At 54.9% G+C, this 23,369-nt stretch overlaps 9 protein-coding genes across 9 annotated transcripts; 3 read left to right on the top strand and 6 right to left on the bottom strand.

Annotated features, from left to right (window-relative positions):
• Window positions 1-10: 10 nt before the first annotated feature.
• On the bottom strand, window positions 11-1,738 carry HRG_07547 (regulator of chromosome condensation (RCC1) repeat domain-containing protein; the record flags this gene model as incomplete). Its single annotated transcript, XM_044866018.1, has 5 exons — window positions 11-273; window positions 337-989; window positions 1,038-1,456; window positions 1,517-1,576; window positions 1,625-1,738. 5 exons carry the CDS (start codon window positions 1,736-1,738, stop codon window positions 11-13), a joined length of 1,509 nt encoding a protein of 502 aa, XP_044718982.1.
• A 1,804-nt stretch (window positions 1,739-3,542) lies between these two features.
• On the bottom strand, window positions 3,543-4,073 carry HRG_07546 (uncharacterized protein; the record flags this gene model as incomplete). Its single annotated transcript, XM_044866017.1, has 1 exon — window positions 3,543-4,073. The coding sequence occupies one exon, from the start codon at window positions 4,071-4,073 to the stop codon at window positions 3,543-3,545; it is 531 nt and encodes a 176-aa protein (XP_044718981.1).
• An 898-nt stretch (window positions 4,074-4,971) lies between these two features.
• On the bottom strand, window positions 4,972-5,439 carry HRG_07545 (copper resistance protein Crd2; the record flags this gene model as incomplete). The annotated part of the gene is made up of 3 exons (XM_044866016.1): window positions 4,972-5,048; window positions 5,116-5,313; window positions 5,382-5,439. 3 exons carry the CDS (start codon window positions 5,437-5,439, stop codon window positions 4,972-4,974), a joined length of 333 nt encoding a protein of 110 aa, XP_044718980.1.
• A 1,682-nt stretch (window positions 5,440-7,121) lies between these two features.
• On the top strand, window positions 7,122-8,849 carry HRG_07544 (major facilitator superfamily domain-containing protein; the record flags this gene model as incomplete). The annotated part of the gene is made up of 3 exons (XM_044866015.1): window positions 7,122-7,258; window positions 7,321-7,448; window positions 7,558-8,849. The coding sequence occupies 3 exons, from the start codon at window positions 7,122-7,124 to the stop codon at window positions 8,847-8,849; spliced, it is 1,557 nt and encodes a 518-aa protein (XP_044718979.1).
• Window positions 8,850-9,351: 502 nt separating this feature from the next.
• Window positions 9,352-10,645, top strand: HRG_07543 (FAD dependent oxidoreductase domain-containing protein; the record flags this gene model as incomplete). The annotated part of the gene is made up of 4 exons (XM_044866014.1): window positions 9,352-9,428; window positions 9,483-10,108; window positions 10,185-10,472; window positions 10,530-10,645. The coding sequence occupies 4 exons, from the start codon at window positions 9,352-9,354 to the stop codon at window positions 10,643-10,645; spliced, it is 1,107 nt and encodes a 368-aa protein (XP_044718978.1).
• A 1,190-nt stretch (window positions 10,646-11,835) lies between these two features.
• On the bottom strand, window positions 11,836-13,551 carry HRG_07542 (cytochrome p450 domain-containing protein; the record flags this gene model as incomplete). Its single annotated transcript, XM_044866013.1, has 5 exons — window positions 11,836-12,061; window positions 12,144-12,310; window positions 12,374-12,484; window positions 12,545-13,398; window positions 13,467-13,551. 5 exons carry the CDS (start codon window positions 13,549-13,551, stop codon window positions 11,836-11,838), a joined length of 1,443 nt encoding a protein of 480 aa, XP_044718977.1.
• A 4,172-nt stretch (window positions 13,552-17,723) lies between these two features.
• HRG_07541 (zinc finger domain-containing protein) lies at window positions 17,724-20,085 on the bottom strand (the record flags this gene model as incomplete). The annotated part of the gene is made up of 4 exons (XM_044866012.1): window positions 17,724-18,454; window positions 18,508-18,794; window positions 18,870-19,484; window positions 19,544-20,085. The coding sequence occupies 4 exons, from the start codon at window positions 20,083-20,085 to the stop codon at window positions 17,724-17,726; spliced, it is 2,175 nt and encodes a 724-aa protein (XP_044718976.1).
• Window positions 20,086-21,241: 1,156 nt separating this feature from the next.
• HRG_07540 (rtf2 RING-finger domain-containing protein) lies at window positions 21,242-22,066 on the bottom strand (the record flags this gene model as incomplete). The annotated part of the gene is made up of 1 exon (XM_044866011.1): window positions 21,242-22,066. The coding sequence occupies one exon, from the start codon at window positions 22,064-22,066 to the stop codon at window positions 21,242-21,244; it is 825 nt and encodes a 274-aa protein (XP_044718975.1).
• A 773-nt stretch (window positions 22,067-22,839) lies between these two features.
• Window positions 22,840-23,109, top strand: HRG_07539 (tRNA synthetases class I (R) domain-containing protein; the record flags this gene model as incomplete). Its single annotated transcript, XM_044866010.1, has 1 exon — window positions 22,840-23,109. One exon carries the CDS (start codon window positions 22,840-22,842, stop codon window positions 23,107-23,109), a length of 270 nt encoding a protein of 89 aa, XP_044718974.1.
• Window positions 23,110-23,369: the final 260 nt, after the last annotated feature.

Here is a 23,369-nt window from a genome sequence, read left to right as displayed (position 1 = left end):
CCGAGGGCAGTTACTGACCATTGACACCGTTGGTCTTGGGCTTCCCCTCGGCCGCGGCGATGAGAATGGAAAACTGCCCGCCCGCATAGGCCGCGAGGATCTTCTTGTCGCGGATGGCCGAATTATCGACTAGCGTGGGTGTGTGAATGTCCTCGATGGTACCCTGGCCAGTCTGGTAGTTGGCCGAGAATCCCCAGGAGTAGACCTTGCCGTCGTCCGTCACGGCAAAGCTGTTGTCGGTTCCGGCCGACACCGACGCGACCTTGGAGACTCCTGATACTTGGTCAGGCGCGTGGCCCATCTTGAGCACGCGGAAAGAGAGCGGGTTTTACATACCGGCGTGCGGAGTAGGCCTGATCAGAATGCGAGGGTCGCCGCGCTCGTCGAAGAGGACATCGTCCTTTTTGAGCTGATCCGGCTCAAAGCCAATTTGGAATCCATCGACACGGCCCCAGGTGAGGAGTTCGCCCTTGTCGGTGCAGGCCACCGAATGGTGGACGCCGCCATCGATGCCGGTTACCTCATACTTGTCCAAGAACTCAACCTTTGCTGGCTTGAGGATGACGGCGTCGTCTTCGCCAGCGTTGCCTTCCGCCCCAATCTCGCCAAAGTTGTTCAGGCCCCAGCCCCAGACATTGCCGTCCTTGTCGAGGGCGAAGCTGTGGTAGGAACCACAGGCAACTTTGACGATCTTGCCCCGGGGTAGGCCGATGCCCTGTGGAATCAGCGACGACAGCTTGTTGCGCTCAATGATGCGTCGGCCAAGCTGGTTCTGCTGGCCGCAGCCCCAAGCAAGAACGTAGCCCTTGTGGTCCAGGGCCAGAATGTGGTTGGATCCGGCAGAGAGGGCCTTGATGTTCTTGAGTGTCGGCAGGAGCACTGGCGTTTCCTGAACCCTGATTTTCTCGGTGAACCCAAGGACTCCGTCGCTCGAGCGAAAAGTGCCCCAGCCATACACTCGCCCGTCCTCAGTGAGGGCGAAACTCGCACTGTCACTGGCAACGACTTGGACAAACTTGGTTCCGTGCGCAAAGTACTCGTCGGACAGGGCCGTCGGCGTGCTCTCAAGCGGGTTGATGCCCGAGTCGTCGTCGTCAGACCCCGAGTCGGATCCCTCATCTTTGTCCGCATCGCGGAGATTTCCCTCCCAGGCAGTGTCTCTACCTAGGGCTCCCTGGTCGTTGACGCCCCAGGTGAGGATTCTGTGGTCGCGCGTCAAGGCCACTGCGTGCATGCCGCCGCACGCAATCTGCACAACTCCGACAGACTTGGCGGAAAGTTTGTCGTTGAGCCGTGGGCGTTTCACGTCGATGGGTCTTTTGCCATTGATGCGTCCGCTGCCGAGACCCAGCTCGCCCGAGCTGCCCTCTCCGAAGACGTAAATGTCTAGGACTTGGGTGGGCGCGTCGTTGATCTTTTTCCCAGTCTCGACATGAGCGCGCTTCTTGGCCCTGGGCTTGGCAGGAGCGGGCGCCTCCGTCTTGGACTTTTTTGTTTTGCGCGTGTCGGTCTTGACCTCGGGCTCTGCAGAGGCTTCCTCCTCGGCCTTCCGCTTCTTGGACGCGGCAGTGCGCGTCTGCGATTTGGTGGTGGTGGGCTTTTCGGTCGCCTTGACAGACTTTGCCGTCGCCTTGGCAGCCTTGGTTGTGGGCTTTGTCGTCGACTTGACGGCAGCGGTCCCAGAGGCTTGCCGGGTCGTGGAGGGCCTTGCGGCCGCGGCCTTGGTTTTCGCAGGCATCCTGCTTCTGTTCTGTTCCTTTATGGCGACAGGTCAACGGCAGCTATCGCAAAGAGACGACTTGACTGTTTTGCTGAAGGTGTTGAGGCCCAAAGAAGTTGCTTGGACAGTCTTGGATGGGATTCGTAGCTCGCTCGAGGCTATAGACAGAGGGACTCGACGGTGTGATGGTGGATGGGGTGGGGAAAGGGTTTGCGACAGGAAGCAGCAGAAGGCTGTCAGACGCGAAAAAGGGTCAACAAAAGGCGAGCTTGGGGCGGATGCCTGGGCGTGCACGAGCTTTGCTGACCGCCTTTGCCCAATTCGGGTTTGTCCGGCAGTAATTTGCCAGCAGCCTGCTGGACGCCGCAGAGTGACTGATGTAGTGGGGCGGTGGAGTGATGCATTAATCAGCAACGGTTGCGAAGCTCTCGGCTTCTACTGTCACGCCCGTTAAGCTTCTCGTCTCTATTTCTTAGCCTCGTATGCCTCAAGATCTGAGGTCGCGCTCCTCCGATCTTGCAGTCTGATTTACATTGCTGACGTTTGAGGCCAGCTTCCTTGTCAAACCCAGCTCGTTGAAAGTCTTGTCCAGCACCGACTCGGTCTGGGAGCTTAACGTGTGCTTCAAATCCGACCAGAAGCTCATCTTGCAGCTTCTCGCGAGTCGGCTTGTCAGTTGCGTCTGTAGCTTATCCATCATCTCTCCCAATGGTTTTCTGATCGAGCTCTCAGCCCGCGCAGCCATCTCTGCCGGGACTCTCGCGTTGGCTTCTTGATGGACATCAAACTGACCTCAGCGCCTGGGTTATCCGTCGGCACTGTGATCGAGGCGAACTCTTCTAGCGTACCGTCGAGTGTTTTCTTGTTATCCCGGGCTCCTAGTTAGCCTTCTGGAATCTCTATCCAGTTGAGCCTCTTTATCAAGTCGTCAAGTTGCTTCACTCTCCTACCGTGGAAAGTTCTATATCTGTCTTGAGCGACGACAAGTGCCACTCAATTTTGTCAAGTTCCTTACGAAGCTTGTTGTATACACTGACAGTCCTCAGAACCAACCGTTACGTTATTTTGGCAACCCTTGCCGGCTTGATTGCATTGCGGGCCTTTCCGGCCAACTTCACGAACTTCCACGCCAGTCGACCCCATTTGACGACTTGCAAGGTAGGGGAAGCTGAGGTGGGCATCCATGAAATAATCTCCAAACCAATTTCGGCCAAAACTTCAACGACCTCGAGAATTTTCGTATCTCTGCCGTCTGCTGCGCGTGTATCTGCTGTGCTCTCGAGAGCAGTCCCCTTTCGCATGGTCCGGCTCGCCTGCCAGCACCTCGGAGGAGGGGTTCTTCGTGATTTGCATTGTATCGAGCCGAATCTGTGCGTCTTTTGCTTTGCGGCTACCTTCGTTGGCCTTTTTTTCTTTCTGGAACACATTAACTTTATCTTGTAAACAGGCTATCTCCCATGCAGCGATCTCGAGTCTCATTCCAAAGCTTTGCCGATGCTCTCTCTCTAGATGGGAGCGAAATAGTGAAGCTGCTTGTATCCTCAAGCGCCTTTTGCTCTCGTCGGAGCGTCTCTTCTACTGGATCTCTCATCATAGTTCTGCCCTTCTATTTCTTTGGCTTTCTCTGCAAGCTTTCGTGCTTGGATGCAAACTTTCATGGGCTTGTCCGCCTGCTGATCGGCCTTGGTCTTGTCACTTCATCGTGGTCTCCACCCAAACCTGATCGACTTCACTTTGTTCATTGTAGCCGTCGATCAGTTTGGTGTCCACTACCTACGTTACCCAACGGCCGCTTCTCGGCTTTGCAGGCTGAATACGATCATCAGTCAAAAACATCTTGACTGAGGAACTTGTGGTCCTCGACTGGTTGGGCCACTTTTCTGACCCGATTAAGAGCTAAATTGGCGGCCTTGTCGGCCAGCTTTGCCGCAATTTTCGATTGCAAGAGGTCCGATACTTTTACAGCAGATTCCAGTGCTTTTTCGGCGCCCCTCGCCGCTTCAACTGGCTCCTCGGCGGCTATCTCGGTCATTCGAGGAGTGTAAAACAAGCGAGGCTTTCCACGCCAGCTCACAGCTTGCCCCTTTTCAGCGAGAAGCTCCATGGCATAGTATTCAAAGGATTTTTCTCCTTGATCTGCGTTACAGTCACTCCAGGATTCCTTGGCCCACGCTTCGTGAGTTTCAGCAATGGCGGCTAGCCGGGGCTGCGCACCGCTCGAAGCACACGCTTCGTATATCGATTCGTAGTCCTGATTCTTGAAAAAGGCTATCTCACCAATAGAGGTCTTATCCCCCTTGGGGGAGGTATGTTCAACCGGGTATCTGGCCCCAGCGTATGCCTGCAGCAGCATATTTCCTCTTCGGAGTTTCGGGGCAGTATTTCTTTCCTGCAAGGGTCTACGGAACGTCGTCAAGTTTGGTGATGTATGGATTTATCCGGGCGAACACCCCACGATACTTTCTGCGGCTTCGCGCCTGGTTGATGTAGAGACATATGCCGAGCCTGCTAGAGTGGCGAACATGTTGTTGCCACCCGTATGCTACCACCGGTAAACGGGTTATGCAGCCTTTCATTGAGCAGCACGTCCATTAAAGGGTCATTTGGAATGAACCCGCCTTGTGGTTTCAATAAGTCGGGAATTATTCGACTACCGCGAGAGAGTTTTGCAGGGGATTATATATTGACGGAGGCCCGAACAAATTGGCAATGGGCCATTGAGCAGAATTTGAATGGAGATGGCGAACTTCGCGGCGAACCGTGACATTGTATGCGTTTCGGAGTCGTGGAAAAGAAACGACAATCGACCTTTCGGTTCTACATGAACCGGGAAATGATTTTAAGGGCTCTTCTAAATATATCTCTGCGGTAAGAGTGGCGACTTGCGTATATACTTTGAGAAACGAAATAAATGATATGCCTAATTATCATAAAACTTAATAAAACTCGACCGGTCTACGTAGTATGGGTCGTGGGGCCTCTTTGGACAACATGCCACTGCTTTGACACCTTGTGTAACCGTCCATGTTGTGTATGTATATCTAGGTTCATTCGAGTTTTGATACGAGCCCCCCCCCGTCGCCTGCACTATCCCTCCCCTCGTGAACCCGAGGCTTGATAATTCGTGATGGCATGCATATGTTTCGTACCGAACCAAGTGCTGATTATAAACCCAACCCAACGCCGCAATGCATGACGCCGATGCAACCAGATCCAATGCAATAGTCAATGCCCATCATCAAAAGCCGTCATCACTTGGAGCTCGTGAAATCAATCTCATTCGCCGGGTTGAATTTGCCATCGCTGGCCTTTTCGCAAGTACACCCTCCTGTGTAGCCACCACGATGTCAGTCGGGGAATCACACAACACAGGGACCTGTTTATGGCAAACGCACCTGCAGGACGGGAGCCACACTGGCATGTCGAGCCTGTCGGCTTCGTGTTCTCAGTGGCGGCCCTGTCGCACGTGCACTCGCCGGCGGGCCTGGCGCGGCACGAGCAGCGAGGTCCCTGGACCGTGTTCTCGCTCGTCGCCTTGTCGCAGGTGCAGTGGAGAGCAGACTGCTTGCCACAGGAACAGGTAGCCTGCTTGGCTGGAGGAGCGTTGGATGTCAGCGCTCCATTGCATTTGGCATCGGAGAGCAGAGGAACTGAAGCTTACCACAGGCGCATTCGGTGTTGCCCTTGCCGCAGCAGGTGGAAGACTTGAGAATGGCCATGATGATGATGGGAGGGGCGTGATTGGCTGATGAAGAAGTGGTAGATCCTGTACGTTTCCAGCTTGCTTGGGCGGTCTGAGGAGTATAAGATTGAAGTAAGATATTGCGTCAAGACATTGAAGACGGCGTCGGCATGATTCTTTATACTTGCAGATTGAGATGGCAAGGCGGCTGCCGAGTGGTCTGCTGAGGAACTGTGTCTGTTGTGATTGGCGGGACGTCGGTCATCGAGGGTGGAGATGGCCAATCAGAAGCTCGGTATTTCCAAGCAGCGGCTAAGCAAATGTCCCTCGACGCTCAATTGCAGGAAAGGCAATAATACGTCATTCCATGCGGTTCGACTCTCCCATTGTGCGCATTCGTGTGGCGCAGGAAGTAATTTTTCCCGGCCATTCGCTTTTCATGGCATGGGTGCAGTGTAATGCCAAATTAAGCAGCGACGACCAATGCTGTAGTGCAAGCGCGTCATTGTCCAAATCTCTGTCAACGGAGACGTTCGATGATGGTAAGATGCAGCCAAAGGCGATTCACGACGGAGGCGCCATGGCATCCGGCGGACAGATGCTCTCTGCAGCATACCGGTTGGCCGTGAGTCCAAGACTATCGGCCTCAAGCCAATCGGACTGCACGCCGCGTGTATAAGGTTCCAAGGCCAAGGCCAAGGCCTCTTCTTCAGCGATTTCAGACCCGATGCATGCAAATCTTGCAGCTTGCAGCCTCCCCACGCGCTCGCGTCTGTTGTACATGAGGCATGCAACGGTCGTAGCCAGGAACCAGAACGGCTTTCTAGAGCCGCTGGGCGTTGCCAAGCCAAGCACCAATCCCGGGCCCTGCGAATGGTCTGGGATTGCGGCGACAACAGACGCTGTTGAACCTTAACTTGGCGAGCCCCTCAACGCCTGTGCATTGTCCGGTAGCGCATCAGGCACGAGGATAAGCTTTGGGTCTCGGCCCTTTGTGTTCGTATAGCTCGCGCCTTGGCCCCATCGAGGATAACGGCCTCAGTTACTTGCTTAGATGAGAGAAGAGTGAAGAGTCTGAGCGCGTCGCTGCGCAGACAGATGCCGCCGGCTTTCCCCGCCTCGACCTCTGCAGGCACTCTGCAGCACTCTGCAGCACTAAATATAGGAAAAAAAACCTTATCTGAGACCCCCTTTCAAAATGCATTAATCGGTGGCTCGCAGGCCCAGGCTGCACATGTACAGGAGGGTGGAAGGAAGGTGGAAGGAAGGTGGAAGGAAGGTGCGGTCGGTGTATTTGGAGGCGCTGAGAAAAATCTCCGTCGGCCGCAGTCCTTCAGCCCTTGTCCCCGAATCCGAATCCCGTGCCTCTGCGCCCAGCCGTCGAGCAACTTTTCTGGACCCTTGGGCGCCCTCCACTGCCCCTGTTGTCTGTTCGTCCCAAGGCTCGCCGTCTGAGCTTTAGGTAAAGTCTTGCTTGGGTGCCCCTCCCGAGCGTCGCCGTCGAGTCCGGCCTCGGTCGTCGTCCATTCGTCGAATTCCCCAAGAGAAAACCAGCCTGCAGCATCAGGCCCTCACCCGAGGTGATGCTGCTGCGACTCTTCGACGCCAAACATCCCACCTGCTCCTCGGCCGCTCCTGATGCCTGCCACCGCCCGCTCCTCGGTGCCGCCAAGCGCTGGAAAGCACCCGTCGTCACCGCCGCCACTCTCGGCCGCAGCCATGTCCAAGAGGGGGGGGCAGCAGCCCTTGGAGGGAGAACTGCCGCCGCGTGTCCGCAGTCCCGACAGCATAGACGTCCTCAGCCACTCTGCCTTCCTCCATGCGGCCGCCGAGTCCGGCGAGCCGGCCACTGACAAGTAACGATCCGGCGCAGCACACTACTTTTGCCGCCTCTCAGGCTGACGGCTTGCCCTTGCAGATACGGCCAGTCCCTCGTCCAGTTCGATCCCGTGGCCGAAAGGCGGCTTCGCCTCAAGATCGATCTCTGCATCGTGCCCCCCGTGTCTCTGCTATACCTGTTCTGTTTCATCGATCGAGCTAATCTCGGTAAGCGCGCCGTCCTGACTTTGCTCTTGGGAGCATGGCGTTGGGCCTGGTCTCGGCACTCGCATCCAGGACCGCCGAGCCTGGAGACATCAATTGCTGACACCTCCAGGTAATGCCAAAATCGCTGGCCTCGACAAGGACCTCGGCATGAAGAATTACGACTTCAACAGCATAATCTCCGTCTTTTACGTCTCATATATCCTCTTCGAGATCCCCAGCAATATCCTATGCAAATGGATGGGCCCCGGCTGGTTCCTCCCGCTCTCGGCGCTCCTATTCGGCGTCGCCTCCCTCGGCACCGCCTTTGTCACCACGATCCCCCAAACCATGGGCGTGCGCTTTCTCCTGGGCGTCTTCGAGGCCGGAATGATGCCCGGCATAGCCTATTACCTGTCTCGCTGGTATCGCAGGGCCGAGCTGGCTTTCAGGCTCTCCCTCTACATCGTCATGGCGCCCCTGGCCGGCGCATTCGGCGGTCTCCTTGCCTCGGCCATCCTCAGCCTCGACCACTTTGGCAGCCTTCGAAGCTGGCGCATGATCTTTGCCATCGAAGGCATCATCACCATTGGCCTCGGCCTTTTGGCTTTCCTGGTCCTCACCGACCGGCCTGGAACCGCGCGCTGGCTGACGCCTCAAGAAAAGGACCTGGCCATCGCTCGTATCAAGTCGGAGCGCATCGGCGCTACCGCCGTCTTGGACAGACTGGACAGACCCAAGCTTCTCCGCGGCATGCTCTGTCCAGTCACGCTCAGCACCTCGCTCGTCTTTCTCCTCAACAACGTCACGGTCCAGGGCCTCGCCTTCTTTGCCCCGACCATTGTCAAGACCATTTACAGCCACACAACGCCCGTCCAGCAGCAGCTCTACACGGTGCCTCCGTACGCGGTTGGCGCCTTCTTCACCGTCTTGTTGCCTCTCATCAGCTGGCGCATGGATAGGCGCCAAATCTTCGTCATCCTCTCTGCGCCCATGGTCATGATTGGCTATTGCATGTTCCTCGGCTCGCACGACAGCTCGGTCCGGTACGGGGCCACCTTTCTCATCGCGTCGTCGGTCTTTGCCCTGGGCCCTCTCACGAATGCCCATGTGTCTGCGAACGTGGTCAGCGACACGGCCCGAAGTGCCGCCATCGGCACCAACGTCATGATGGGCAACATTGGCGGATTGGTTAGTGGATGGTCGTTTCTCCCCTGGGACGCCCCGGATTACCGCATCGGTAACGGACTCAACTTGGCCACGGCGGGATCCATCCTCGTCCTCAGCATCTTGACGCTTTTGTGGATGAAGAGGGACAATGCGAGGCGCCGAGGGCGCGACGTGGAGGCAGAACTCAGCGGGCTGACGCCGCAACAGATTGAAGACCTCGACTGGAAGCATCCCGCTTTCCAGTGGAAGACTTGATGGTTCAACGAATGTCATGTTGTTGTTATCTGGATACCAATGCAGCGTTTTCTTCACAGTTTGCATAATTTTTTCCGGCTCCATAATGCCTGGAACAGACATGTACGGTAACTGGCCATGAGACTGTGGCACTGTACATCATGCCCACTGCTGGAGCAGCTGTTTATTCTCTGCCCGAATTTGATCTGGATCCGATGCTTTGAACAACTGCCGCCAGTGCTTTAAAGTCGCTTCGTGAATGAGAAGCAGCATGTTTGCAAGACTAAAGCCGATGCAAAGGTCGGATGGCGGAGCGGTGCAAGATCGGAGATTCGGAGGCGTCAGCCCACCACGGACTCGGCAGTCCAGGTGGGGCTCTCGGGTGCTGGCCCGACTTCGGAGCAAAGGGCCATCGACACCCGTGTTTTATCGAATCGGTCCATCATTAATGTATTCGTCGATAGACCGAAGGAACCATCTCCGTGACCAAAGTTGCAAGCTTCAGCGAGGTTCAGCGTCAGACATGTCGCAGATCCAGGGCCAAGACACCACGGCGCCGGCCGCCACGGGTGTCTCGCCGCCGACGGTGATTGTCATTGGGTGAGCTCATTGCACCACCGTCCCTCTGCAGTTGCTCATGCATGGCCTGACCAGGGCGGGCATCATCGGCCTGACTTGCGCAATCAAGCTTCAGGCTGCGCTAGCCGAGCACCCCGACCTGCGCGGCACCGAGGTTATGGTCGTGGCGCGGGAATGGCCGGACTCGGTCGCCGGCGCAGCCTCGACTCACTCGGTCGACTATGCCTCCATGTGGGCGGGGGCGCACGTGCGACCCATTCCCGCCGTATCGGATCAGCTGCGACGCGAGGCCGGGTGGCTCAAGCAGACCGTGGCCGAGTTCGACCGGCAGGCGGACGCTGAGCCGTGGTGCGGCATCACGCGGACCACGGGGGTCGAGTTTCTCGACGAGCCGGATGAGTACTACGGGATACGAGGCATGTCTGGCTTGCAGCAGGAGTCCGGCTTGCGTGGTTGGCGGACCCTCCCGCCGTCTGAGCTTCCAAGCGGAGTGCAAATGGGCTTGGAGTACGAAACCTTTTGCATCAACGCCCCAATGTACTGCGAGCACCTGCTGCGGAAGTTTGTACTTGATGGGGGAAAGACGATGCGCAAGGAGTTGAAGAGCGAATTGGAGGCCTATACTTTACTCGAAAGAGCGCTGCTGGTTGTGGATGCGAGCGGTGTTGGGTTCGGAGATCCCAAATGCTTTCCGACGAGAGGTTTGCATCCCCTTTAGTAACTTTTCCACGTGCCCATAGTCGTCTGGTACTGACGAAGCGTTTCTCGACCTTTCAGGGCAAACAGTGTTGACGAACTTGTCGGTGGCCAGGACGGTGACCAGACGGCACAGTGATGGGTCGTGGTCATTTCTCATCCCCCGGTTCTTCAACGGTGGTACCATCGTAGGCGGAACAAGAGAGCCCCAAGACTGGCGCTCCGAGCCGGACCTGTCGACGCGGACCCGTGTGCTAGCCGCTGGGCTCGCCCTCGAGCCGTATGCGCAGCCGATGGCTTTGCAAGACGAGGCGAAAGGGACGGATAGCGTCATGGTTATATCCGACGTCGTAGGCCGCAGGCCCACGCGTGAGGGCGGCGTGCGCCTGGAAGCCGAGGGTAGAAGCGTTGCTAACCTGGACACAGGACGGGGGGGTAGGACGGGCTGGGTCATTCATGCGTATGGCGCGGGGGCGCGTGGGTATGAGATTAGTTGGGGGTTGGCAGAGGAGGCGGTAGAAATGGCAATGGCACTGCTCTAGTCGTTTGGCGAGAGGCTGGCAAGTCAATTTGATGTGTAATTGCCTTGGTGGACTGCTAGCCACGCGACCTGATCGTGATATTCTCAGCTCTTTGGTTCATGCGTAGCTACATTTGTGTGAGCTCACGATGTCCGTAGACACTGGCCAAGTCTCATGTCAAATATGCTGGCTCGTTTGGTGTTCAGAGACTCGACCCGTTGAAAGGCGAAGGGGCATAGATGTCTGTAACCGTGGTTAATTGCGTATTGGAGAGCAACGGCACCGTCCAAGACTCGATCGAGGAGAAAATTAGCAACCAAATGAAGAACATAATCACTCCAAGGGATTTTGGACACATCCAACTACACGTTGCATGTAATTGAGTACACACGACTCACTACAAGCTCCATAGGTTCCCTGACCAGTTTGCGAATAGAACCTCCTCGAGTTCGTGAGGTTACTCGTCCGGGAGAGGACACCATGATGCAAGATGTCGCTGGTTGCTAACAACTCTCATCTCCAGCCACCGCCATCATTCGATATCCCTTCTGGCCATGCCGATCATTGCCAACATAGTGACAAAGTGTACATCTGCCATTTCCCAGCACCGTGTCTGCTCCATCTCGTTCTCTTCCTGCTGCCCTAGTACAGACAGGGGTGAAAATTCATTCCACTATCTGGTGTGTTCGACTTCCCGAAAACACTTGCATCAAGATATTGTCCAGCCCTTGTAGATCGCCATCCACTGTCCCAGCTTTGTCTTGTTCAAACCATTCCTCGATATATCCGCCTTCGAAATCAGTGACCCATGTGTCTTCTATTAATCAGGACGCTCGACGCTTTGGCATCTCCCCAAAGTGCGCCTGCCTTGTGCAGTACAGCAAGCGCGTCCCTAACTTGTCTGGCCCATTTTTCATTCGTTTCTGGCAGAACATTATCGTATAACGCTTCTTCCGACGCGATACTGCAGTCGACGTACTGAAGTAGTAGGCCTAGTGTCAACCTAGCTGTGCGCAGGGAGTTTGTCCGGGACACTGCCAATTGCATTTTGCAGGCGCGGTCGACCTGGAATAATAAGCACCCACCTACAGTTGGATTGAAAAGAGTCGGGTTTTTCATTCGGCGATAAATAGGAAAGTTTATTCCCAACTGCCTTGTCAAATTGTGGACATCGTTTGCGTACAAACACCCGCCCCGAGGCCGCCTGCTTGTTAGGTCTCGGCCTTGAGAACTGCTCCAATGCGTCCCTCGTTGGCTCTTCCCGTCACCTTGACCATAATTTCGCCTCGCACATTTGCAGTATTTGCAGCCTTCTTCGGGTAGCCGAAAAGGTGGGCTCGATGAAGCTTTACATCCTCTATTGTCGTCTCGTGAAGATCCATGTCAAAGTTGCCGACAAGTCTTGCGATTGTTATGTAAAGTTCTGTGAATGCCATCCTAGGGACGTATAACGTTGGCGACACTGCTGCTACGCAGCTATTTCTACACTTTAAAGAAAGAACTAGGGGCTGTTACTTACTGAACACCGAGGCACTGCCTGCTGCCTTTGGTAAAGTTGACAAGAAACTTATTTAGCGGGAACCTGTCTTGTGCTGCTCTTGTCCATCGATCGGGATCGAAGCAATGGGGGTGGGGGTAAATTGTGGGATCAGTATGTACAAAATATGTTGACTGGCTGACGGGCGTCTATTTGGTGTTGGAAACATTGAACGATCCATTGGAACCCATTTTGCATAAAGATTTGCTTACTCCCGGTGGAATCGTAAAGCCGCCGTAATGCAGCGATTCATGGGTAGCCACTCGTGGGAGACGGCTCACAGGACCGAAGGCCAGGCGCATACTCTCGTGGACAACGCCCGTCTATAGTCAAAGTCGGCACTATTCTAGTCTCTTGTATGAAATATCTGGAATCAGGCTTACCAGGTACGGAAGGGCTTCGAGTTGTGACATGGAGTAGTCGTTGTCTGGCTTGGATGCCAAGGCACTCAGTTCCACACGCAGCTTCTTTAGATGAGTCTTATCGGTTAGGAGGTGTAGCATTCCGACACTAAGCGCTCTCGACGTTGTTTCGGTCCCGGCGAGGATAAAAGCGGTGCTCTCATCTATCAAACGATCAATCTCTCTCTCTGGAAGGGGAATGTTGGGATCGTTGAGCGCCTGTATAATGATCGACTTGGAATCTTTCTTGCGCGCGTCATCATCTAAGGAGGAAAGGATATTATGCTTGAGCGACTGCTGCAAAACTAGCAGGTCTGCAACAGGTGGGAAGATTATCTGCAGGAGCCATATCGGCATCTTCTTGAGGGCAGACACCAGGCCGGGAATAAGTCGGCCAAGATGAAAGGCGAGCGTCACACCGAGGGCAGCCTCAGTCACCGCCATCTTATAGTCCGGGATATTGAGGTAGTTAAGGTGCTCGCCATAGAAACGTTGGGTGATAATATCGGCCGTCAGGGCAGAAAAGGCCGAGTCAAGGGTAACCACCTCTCCGGTTTTGATGCAAGTTTGAAGACGATGGCATAGCTTGCCAATACGCTCGTGCATCATTGTCTCCATACTAATGACTGAGCGCCTAGAGAAATAGGCGCTGATGTAGCCGAGGCGTGCCCGGTGATGATTGTGATCAACGGTTGCAATGACGGACGACGGAACTCCAAAGGCCCTGACAGTTGCAGCATCCTTGTCAACTTTTCGACCACCTGCAGTGTAGATGGTGCTGTAAAATTGTGAATCGCGTATATGTAGCTCTCTCGCATTGACGCGAACGATTGGGCCTTTAGATTTGAAGCGGTATGAGCCCTCAGCTCGTAGATGCTCAGGGGCTGGTGGATTCGTACCGTACCGTACTTGTCATGCATTTTCTCAATTTCCCAAAGATATTGTCCATCCTTGATCAGCTCGAACCAGAACTCATACAGCCAACCCATGGCTGCCAGCTTGGGGCCCGGGAAATGGCTTAACGGGTGCAGGTATAAGTTGTAGAAGCATATGCTAATCAAGTAGCATAGGATGATTGATATACCAGTCCATATGTAGGGGAGCAGATGCCATTCATTGTTGGCAGGAGATTCAAGCATGGGGGGGAGCATTACTGGGACGCGGGAGATGACGGGCCGGAGAAAAGCGTAAGAGGGTGAAGTCCTCGTGATTGTCCCGTTGGCCCCTGTGCTCAGAGTTGAATAACTTTGTTAGTAGTTTCTCAAGCTCCTTCTCATCGTTTCGCATCTGGCCCTTCTTCTTGTTGTGGATCTCTTGACTATACTGTACTTCAGCAGCGTCTAAATCGGTCCTGACCGCCCTGTCGTTGTTCCCTTTTTGAATGGCCTGTCCTTTCTTCCCTGTCTTGGTGCTTGCTCTAACTTACCCTCTTCCCTCCCTCTGCTATGAAAGGCGGTGAGAGAGCCCAGCCATGCACGACCTCCACCACTCATTAGAGACCGTGGGGGGACAAAAGTCCCGGCCGATTGGTTTAAAATCGAGCCGCGCGAGACGCATAACAAACAAGTCGCTCAGGAAGATGAGGAATGCCGGATCCAGAAAAAGGAGGCCCCCGGTAAGACATCTTTCCCACGGCGACGTTTTCGTGACGTCAAACGCACGGTCGGGAATAGCATCATGAAGACGAAGCCTGCCCCGCCGTCCGACAGCTTTGGCTGGTATAAAGAAGACTGACAAGCCCATTTCGACAACAAAAGTGGCTCTGTCAGCAATATCAGACTTTTCGGTATTTCTATCACGGCTGAGTTCGTGATACTAGGATCAATTGGCCTCAAGACTACGACGCAGAGATTGTGCGAGAAGCAGTGGACTTGGTGATGTCGGAGGCAAAAGATCGCGCTGGAAGCCGTGAGATGCTCGCCATTGAAGCTGACGCCATAGAGATCGCGATGATTAACCCAATTGATGGCTCATCCATTTCGCTTGTTCAAACCTTCGTTCCTCAAGGCTCTTCGCGCAACCCGGTCGCGGGTTGCCTCTCCTGTATGGTATATTGATATCGTGATGGGAATGCTACAGTGACTTGACAAAAGTTTTGGTCGATAGGAAACAAGGGTTAAAACGCATACCATATTTACAAAGCGATACCAGCTAGCTTAGAAAATTAGAAATTGTGAATAAAATTTATCTCTTAATATTAGCTCTTTAATTACTAGAAACACTTATTTTCTTTTATTTGCTAAGCTTGTTAGGCACCGCTACACTACTAACTGTAGCCGGATGAGGTCGCGGATGTAGCCGCCAAGGTAAACGGAGTCTTCAATCCGAGGCCACTCTCGCCGAATCCCGCGATTCGGTGCTGACGAAGCAGATGGCCAGGTGCCTCGCGGCGCGAGACGTCCCTGATGAAGCGTATAACGCTGTCGCATAGTTCTTCTTCCCGTGACAGATCCTGCAGAGCCAATAACGACTACGCTATGCTCCAAGTTCGCGTCATATCGGTAACTCCATGACTCTTCGATCTTCGTGCCTACGAGGCTACGACCCTCTTGTGACGAGGCCTCCTTTTAGCGACCACGAATCTTTGTCACTGTGCCAGATATTCTCCCAATTAATGCCAAATTCGCATTGTCAGGCATCTGTCTCAACTCAACGGTCTGTCACACTGGAAATACCTGCGCAGCCAGAACCATGGTTGTAAAGGCGGCTATACGGAGCTGACGACCAGCTCTGAGCTTTCCTACATATACGAAGGTTCATTCTAAAAGTATTCGGACTAGCCGCAGTCACACGGCCCACCCTGCTAACGAATAGGCGGCATCTTCCCGTGCTTCGTACTTGTCTTTGTTACCGCGCTTGAGAAGCTCCTCCGTCCTTAGTAAATCGCATGTAAGGATTCCCTTGCTAAAGAGGCATGGAGCAATCGATCAGAAGCCAACATAATGCCTCAGACATGAATCCAAGCTAGGCGAGCCAAGTAAGCTACCGGCGCCGGCGCCTGCTACAAGACGCAACAGCCAACCAGTCAGACTGACGCCGAGCCGGCTGCTAACGAAGCTGCCGCCGCCACCACGCCCAAGACTGACACGCTTGCGTGAGACTTACCTGTATCGGTCCATTTCAGCTCCTCTCCCAGCTTTTGGATATCCTTTCTCCTCTTTATTATACCCGATAAAATGTGGAAACAACGCTTGCCTCGCAGCCCCGCTTTGGTATGCGTAACATGCAACCATGAGGCACACCGCCTCGAGGACAGTCACAGTATCATTTCATTATTGTTTAATTATCTGTCAGTTTCCGGACACTGCTGGTAATCATGATTCTCAGACCGCAGGGTCCGGTTGTGACTCCTGTTTCGTTGGCTTGCCTACAAAAGCAATTCGACTTCAATGGAAAACACTTTGCCCGACACGCCGTCGTCATTCACCGAGGAAACGTCTTCTCATTCGGGGTATCGAATGTCAACTCAAGTAACGCATCTGCTACCCTGGACGAGTTTATTCACTCCTCGAATCCACGCCCTCGGTGACGCGGTATGCCAGATTGACAATGCCTTCTTCGCGGAAATATGGCCTTTTAGTTCGCAGACAGAGCGTCAGCTTTTCCTCGACATGGATCTGCCTCGCTGGTCAGTATTGACATTTCCCGAGGCTCGCAACTCTCGAGTCATACCTTGTATTAGGCTTATTACTCTTTTGTTTTTACTTGATGGTACGTTATAAGATTAGCATATCTCATTTTGCATACTAACTATCCAGACGTCCTTGACAAAATGGATCATGACGAGGTAGCGCTAATTTCTTGTCCTGGGCCCCATTTTCATTATTGACGATACCATTAGGGAGAAAAGCTTAATGGCCTCCTCGAAACGCGTGTTTTGAAGGAGAGGGTTCATCTCACCGACTATACCTGGTCAAAGATACTGCTTAACGTGATTACCGAAATCGAGCAGTTAGATTCAGGCAAGGCGAAAGACGTAACAGACCATCTCACTCTGTTTTGGAAGTCTCAAGTCGATCCCGCTAGAAGTCAACAAACAACTTTAAAGTCTTACCTATCGTTTAGAGAGATAGATCTTGGATTACAGTGAGCATCGCTCTGTTTGTAGTGCGCTGGATCTTAATTAATACGATGTAGGCTTTGTTGGTCATTGGCAAAGTGGGCATTAGATATTGCGCTCCCCCTTGATGAGTGCGCCTGGCTGAGAGAGTTAGAAAAAAACATCGCGGCTCATGTTGCTTTTGTCAACGACCTCTATAGCTTAGACAAGGAATTGCTCACTTCTCGCTACCACCGGAACAAAATTGGCGGCAATATTGTCAACGCGGTAACTATCATTATGCAAGAGCAAAACGTCGACTTGGGGACTGCTCGCGCTCAGGTCACAAATTTGATACACGAGGTCGAAGAGGTACACTTTCGCCTTATAGCTGGACAGAAAGCTTGTGGGCAGTCCATGTCCCCTCAAGGCCTCCGTTACATTGACTTTTTGGAGGACATGGCCGCCGGGAACGAGTCATGGAGCAGGGTAACGGCTAGGTATAATGTGGTAAACGGAAAGCTGCAGAAGCCAGCGCGGGAGAATCTCAGCTTTCGAGGGCCGGATGTGGAAGGATGGTAAGCTCATCGTACTACGAGACAAAGCATCAACCTTCCAAGACTGTAAACAATGGAGACACCGAAATATTCGCATCTCGACAAGTTACTTGCCTCCTACCTTCACATGCCATCTGGCCAGGCGACTGCGGTAGTGCCTCACTTCATCCACCGCCTGAGCCGACTCACTGTCATCCCTTTCTGAACGGCATCAGTGAAGCATCGCAAGAGCTGACGTGGATTAGGTATTAAATTGCTTCAGGCCAAGAGGGGGCGACTCACTCAATAGCGACACCTTTGATACGGTAATCGACACAGCACGAAAATTTGCTAAATTCCGTACTGGTAGGGGCTGCTGACGAGTGTGTTGTATTCATTTCAAATTATCTCTGAGAAACCTCGGACTTGCAACCCTACTTCAAGCGGAACCTCTTTTTTTGATGAGCCTGGGGCGATTGGAGCGATCTCGCGACAATCTTCAGCGTTTCAATGTTGTCTCGAGGAAAGGCCATGAGGCTGGTTGGGTCAAGTGTCAAGGCTAGAGACAGTTGGTCATTTTCGGCTCCTATCGATCATGAAAACTTGGGAAGCTATCGCCCATGATGCTGAAATCGGTCTGATAGAGCAACGATTCATCCATGGCTGCAAACTCGGCATGCGGCGTCAAGCCTCCTGCTGAAATCCACTGGTCCGGCGGCATACTGAGTCCAACATGCTCCTGATCGTAGGTGACACTGTTGTTCCATGCCCGAACGGCGGCTCCCGAGTCGACTCCGCCTGTGGTGACGCTGAGCGGAAGAGACGAGAACGGTCCGACAAGGGGCCCGTCGATCATGGGCGGCGCAGCTGGAGCAGGCATGGCCGCTCCAGGTCCCGCGGAACAAGAAGCAAGATAACTCCCCGGCCTCGGGGCGAGACCCTTGACCGTCCTGACGCTGTCCCTGTGGCCAAGCGCGGATAAGCCCAATACGCTGCCGCTCTCCTCGGAGCCGTCGTCCAGCACGACGCCAGAGTCCGGCCTGGACGCCATCACCCTCGGTTTCCGTGGGTTTGGGCCATGAGTGCTCCGCACCCGGGCCGGCTCGTTCTTCTTGTTGCTGCGGTTGGTATACGGCATGGTGCGGGCGACGGTTGCGCAACTCTCGATGGTCTCGATGAAGCACTGGTGGAACTTGGTTGCCAACGTCTCCAGGGTCGTAGGGTTGGACATTTTGCTGCGAAGCGACGACTGGAGGAACTCAAAGGCAGCGAGATACTGTGCAGAGAGTTCAAAATGCTCGATGACGGGAGTATAGCCTACGGAACCAATCAGTGCCGTGACGAGAGAGCATCTACAGCAAGCGACTTACAGTATGGTTGGATCATCTGGTCCTCGTCATCCGGGAAGAGAATATTCCAAATCTCCCTCCATTGAACGTCGGCCGACGTGCCGCTGGCCCGCTTGCGGCTGACGAGCTTGACGGCGGTTGGGCCGTCGATGCCCGCCTCAGGGTCGTGGTCAGAGATATCGCACATGTGCTCCTTAGGCTGCCGCTGGTGATCTCGAAGCTCTTTTCGCGTGCGAAAGTCGCGCGTGCATCTGTCGCAGATAAAGGCCGAGGGGTCGTCTCGCTTGTGCTGCTTCACAATGTGCTGTCTGAGAATTTGCGAGTGAGTGAGCCCCAGGAACGATAGACGCGATGGTTTCAGATTAGTGCCCAACAAAACTCACCTCAGTTCGGCAAACTTGGGAAAGTAGGTCATGGCACAGCTGTGGTGGTCACGGACGTTGAAGCGATGGGGATTCCGCTTTCGAAAGGGGCAGCTCAGACGAAGGGTATCTTCTTCTCGTGGGCTTGGCTTTGCCCGCTTAGCAGAACCGAATCCCGAGCCCTCGCCATCGCTAAACTCATCGCCGCCGTCGTCACCACTCGCCTGCGCTTTCCTTTTGCCATAAAATTTAGAGCTGTCGCCGCCGGCGCCGGCGCCCTGAAAAGGGGTTGACGAGCTGGAAGACAACATAGTCTGTGTGGTGTGGGCTTCCGAAGGCGCCTGCCAGATGTGCTGCCCAAGATCACTGATAAACTTGTGGACCAATGGGCGTAGCACGTCGGTCGGCGTTGGCGTGTCTTCCAATTCGATGCCGTAGGCCAGTTGAAGGGTGTAGTCCAAGACGGTATCGGCATCGTCCTGAGAGATGTCATCTGACGCCACGGAGGTCGTGTCAGACCTGGTCACCGTCAAGACGGAGTCGCGCTGGCGCTGGCGCTGGCTGTACGACCACTCCAAGGGCTCGTCTGGTGACAGGGGCTCCTCCTTCTTGATGAAGGATTCCTGCGATGGACTACTACGGTGGCGAGGGTTAGCCGACGAAACGGTCGTGACGGACGAGCGTCGGGGGCTTACTTGACAGGCGGCGTTTCGCTCATCTCGTCGGGCTGGGGACCGTCATCGAGCAGGTCCCTGATCTTGGAAGCGAAGTCTGGCAAGGCCGAATCGAGCGGCGCTTCATTGTCGTCGTTGATGAAGGTCGAGCACGTTGTCGCATTAGAGGGCTGATGTCGATGGCGAATCCGGCTGCATGCGCTTGGCCCGTCAATGGAGTAGGCGGCGAAGCGCTCCTGGATGTCACTGGCATAACTCGAGCTCAGAGGGCTGGCAAGCGTCGAAACCGAGTACGTGGTGGCCGAGTCGGGGATATGGGCCGAGGATATGCTGCTCCGGGTCGACTCGGTGCGGGAGCGCAGGCGGAAGCTGCCCGGGTTGAAATGAAGGCTCTCGGGGAAACGCCTTCGGGACTGGTTGCCGTCGACCTCGATGGCGGGGAGGAGCTTGTCGCCCTTCTGGTCGCCCTTCTGGCTGCTCTGTCGAGACTGCTGGCGAAGATGGAAGGCAGCGCGAGGGGGATCGGTCCCGCGGGGGCCTTGGCCGTAGAGATGGTCTGTCATTGAGGCTGGCAAAGTCGGAGCTGTGTCCAATCGTACAGGAGCGCAGAGGGGACGTGCAATTGGGAATTAGAAGACGGCAATCCAAGTCCAGGAGTAAGCGGCGAAAGGGGCGAGTCTTGGGACAAGTATAGTCGCCGAGAGGGTGTGAGGCTGCTCACGTATTGATACCGCACGCGCTTCAGCCTCCAAGGACATACGTTACGAGCCTCATCTGCCAGTTCTAGGCCTGCAGCAGGGGCTTGGAGTCGATGGCTTTACGCAGTCGGACCCCTGCTCCCCATGCGCTGATTCGCTGGCGATGGCCGCTGTTGCATGAGCAGCATCATGGCTGACGGGGTCCAAATTTCCCGGTGCCATGCGCTGCGTTTCGACGGGCCCAGCCTTGTGGAGGTTTGGGGGATGACGCATGGAGATTTGGAGCATGACGCACCGTTTGAGCGATGCCTTGCGGTTGCACCTCCGTCGTGGAGGTCGTGGGGGTGAGATAGACGCGGCTTGAGGCTCCAGCAGCCCGTCCAGCGGATATGTTGAACGCTTCTTCCACGTGTGCATGTTTCGTGCATATTGCTTGTAAAGTACAGACGCCTGCCTCCACGCCAGTCACACGGTGCATGGCCATGTTTCAAGGCATCGGGCACTGACGGGGATCTGCTTGTTGAGCCTGTGGAGTCGTGCGTCCATGCAACCCGACGCCAACTATATCAACATCCGTCCTCCCCCAGGATAGACGGAGAGGAAAAAGCATCTCATCCGATCTCGTCCAGAATGGGGAATAACAGGTGAGCTCCACTCCTCTATGCTTCCTGCCGGCGTCCTCATCCTGCATGGTCGTGGCCGGCATGGACTCCCGCCGCGTCGCTTAATCGCGCCAGGGATAACAAAAAACAAAACAAAACACGCATTTCCCATACAAGGTGGACCAAGCGCAGGCTTCAAAGAAATCCCCTCGGCATGACTTCTCATCAACTCGCCATCAGAAGCACCCGAGGCAAGCCCCCCGTCGGCGTGAGAGGCAGTCTCATGCAATGGCTTCGAATCTGACGAGAGAACATTTCTGACATGCTCGCCAATCCCAGATGCTGAGCGACGCCGGAACCAACAACCAGTACTTCGTAAGGGGTATCACAAACAAGACATCTGATCCATAATACCCTCTTCAACCCTTGGCCGTCTCGTGAGCCCTGGGGCCGGCTCCCGCAGCTAGCCGTCGCCGTTTGTTCCTCTCGTCCTGCTCGGCCAGGACTTTTGCCGTCAAGGACGCGGCCAAGGGATTGTTGATGCCACTGACTCTCGAGTCACCGCCCTGCCGCGATCGCTTGTTGCCGTCTCCAAGTGCTATTTCGTCGGCATTCGCCTCGCTTCCGGCCGCGTTTGAATCGTCGTTTTTCCGCTTCTTCTTCTTCTTCTCCGACTTGTCCTTTTTTAGAGCGTGGGTGAGGCCCTTGGCTCGCAGCCCATCCAACCTATTCGCCATCCGCTGCATGTCTTTTTCCGTCGTCGGAAGCACGACGATGACGTTTTCAGCATCGAACGCCGTCTCGCATTCCGGACAACTCTTCTCCTGGATTTCAGTAAGGGCCACCTCGGCAAAGACGTGGCCACAGGGGACCAGGTAAACCACTTTGGTAGCCGGGCCCAATTTCTTCATGGAGATTGGGCATGCCCACGCATCGCCGCTTCTTGAAAACTTGAGCCTGACCACGTCGCGCAGTGATGTGATTCCCATTGACGCCGGGGTCGTCTCTGCCGGCGCGTCGGTAGGCATGAGACTGTTGAGTATTGCTTCGTAGTTGTAGAGCCGGCCACGTCCATCCGACACGGCGGCGTTCAAGTCGAGAGGCTCGCCGCTGAGTGCGCAGTGCGCCCAGGCATGGCTGAGGGACTCGAGAGCCGTTGCCTTGAGTTCGGAGACTGTCGGAGCGCGCGAGGCATTCTTGACGAGCTCGCGCCGCTTGGGGATGGAGCCACCATCGTTACCCATGGCGTAGGGTTTGTCAGGGGCGGGGCAGAACGATCGCTTCCCGCTCGATTTCCAGTGAGTCCCGGGCGCTGCTTTCGGGGCGACGAATTTAAGAAGGATGATGATTCTATTGAGAAGGGCCGCCGTAGGCGCTGGACATTAGACATGTATGTACCTGGCGCGCGGGTGCAGCGGCGCTTGTGGCGCTGTGGCTTGTGCTCTGGGCGCTGGGACCACTCCCTGTGGCGCCCTTCGCGCATCACTTGGTTCCTCAAGGCATGTAAACCAGAGGAAAAGAGACAGCGAAATGGCTGATGACTCAAAGCTCAAAGCCCGCCGAGGGAGCAAAGGCCGAAAATCTTGAAATTGATGCCTAAAGAACTGCAGACTCTCGGCCAGCGATTCGGAGAAGTCGAGGGGGCAGCGCAATTTCTATGCACATAGATATTAGATACTTGCAGCGAGATGTCGACTCTTAGTCTCTTACACGGGACCGTCTCGGCGCCCTGCTCCAAGGGTTTGGAGCGAACCCCGTCCCCACCGTCCAAGGCCTGCCAGATGCTTGCGTCCTCAGCAGACCGGTCGATATCTACCGTGTCTACCTCGCCGACATCCGAGCCAGGCTCGCCGGATGCGAGCCCGCTCTCGCCTAAGAAGCCATCCAGACCTCCAACACGCTAGCTAATGATGGTCTGACGATACCGGTGCCGCGCTTGCGTCTAAAGGAGAAGAAGCTGGTCGAGCAATGTGCTAACTTCGCTGCAGATTTTCCGGCTAACCACCGACTCTTCCGAATGTCAAACGCCGCTGGGATCCATCTACCCATCTTCTTCACTTCGCATTCTCTCGGACGGCTAATTCTTCTCTACGTCTTCCAACGACAAAATTCGTACGGCAAAAATCCGTATGTCGGCCTCGGTGATCCATCGGCAGGCCACCCCAGCCGCAGACGGGTCATCGTCGAGTTCTCGTCGCCCAACATCGTCAAGGAGTTTCACACCGGACACCTGCGCAGTACCATCATCGGCGCCTTCATCTCCAATCTCTACGAGAGCGTGGGCTGAGATGCGATCAAGCTCAACTACCTTGGAGATTGGGGCAAGCAGTTTGGACTCCTGGCTGTTGGTTGGCGGCGTTTCGGGTCCGAGGAAGAGCTGGCCCGCGAGCTACTTAAGCATCTGCTCGACGTTTATGCGCGCATAGACGCCCTTTTCAAGCCGGGACAAGACGAGAGCAAGAAGGCCCGCGATAAGGGTCGTGATCCCTGCGAAATCGAGTCGCGGGGGCTCTTCGCCGAACGCAATTTCTACTTTCGTCGCATGGA

The sequence above is a fragment of the Hirsutella rhossiliensis genome (assembly GCF_020360975.1).
Source record: "Hirsutella rhossiliensis strain HR02 chromosome Unknown scaffold00008, whole genome shotgun sequence".
In the NCBI taxonomy this organism is placed as follows: Eukaryota; Fungi; Ascomycota; class Sordariomycetes; order Hypocreales; family Ophiocordycipitaceae; genus Hirsutella; species Hirsutella rhossiliensis.
Note: the sequence above shows the minus strand (reverse complement) of the source record. Positions and strands in the feature narration are given on the sequence as shown.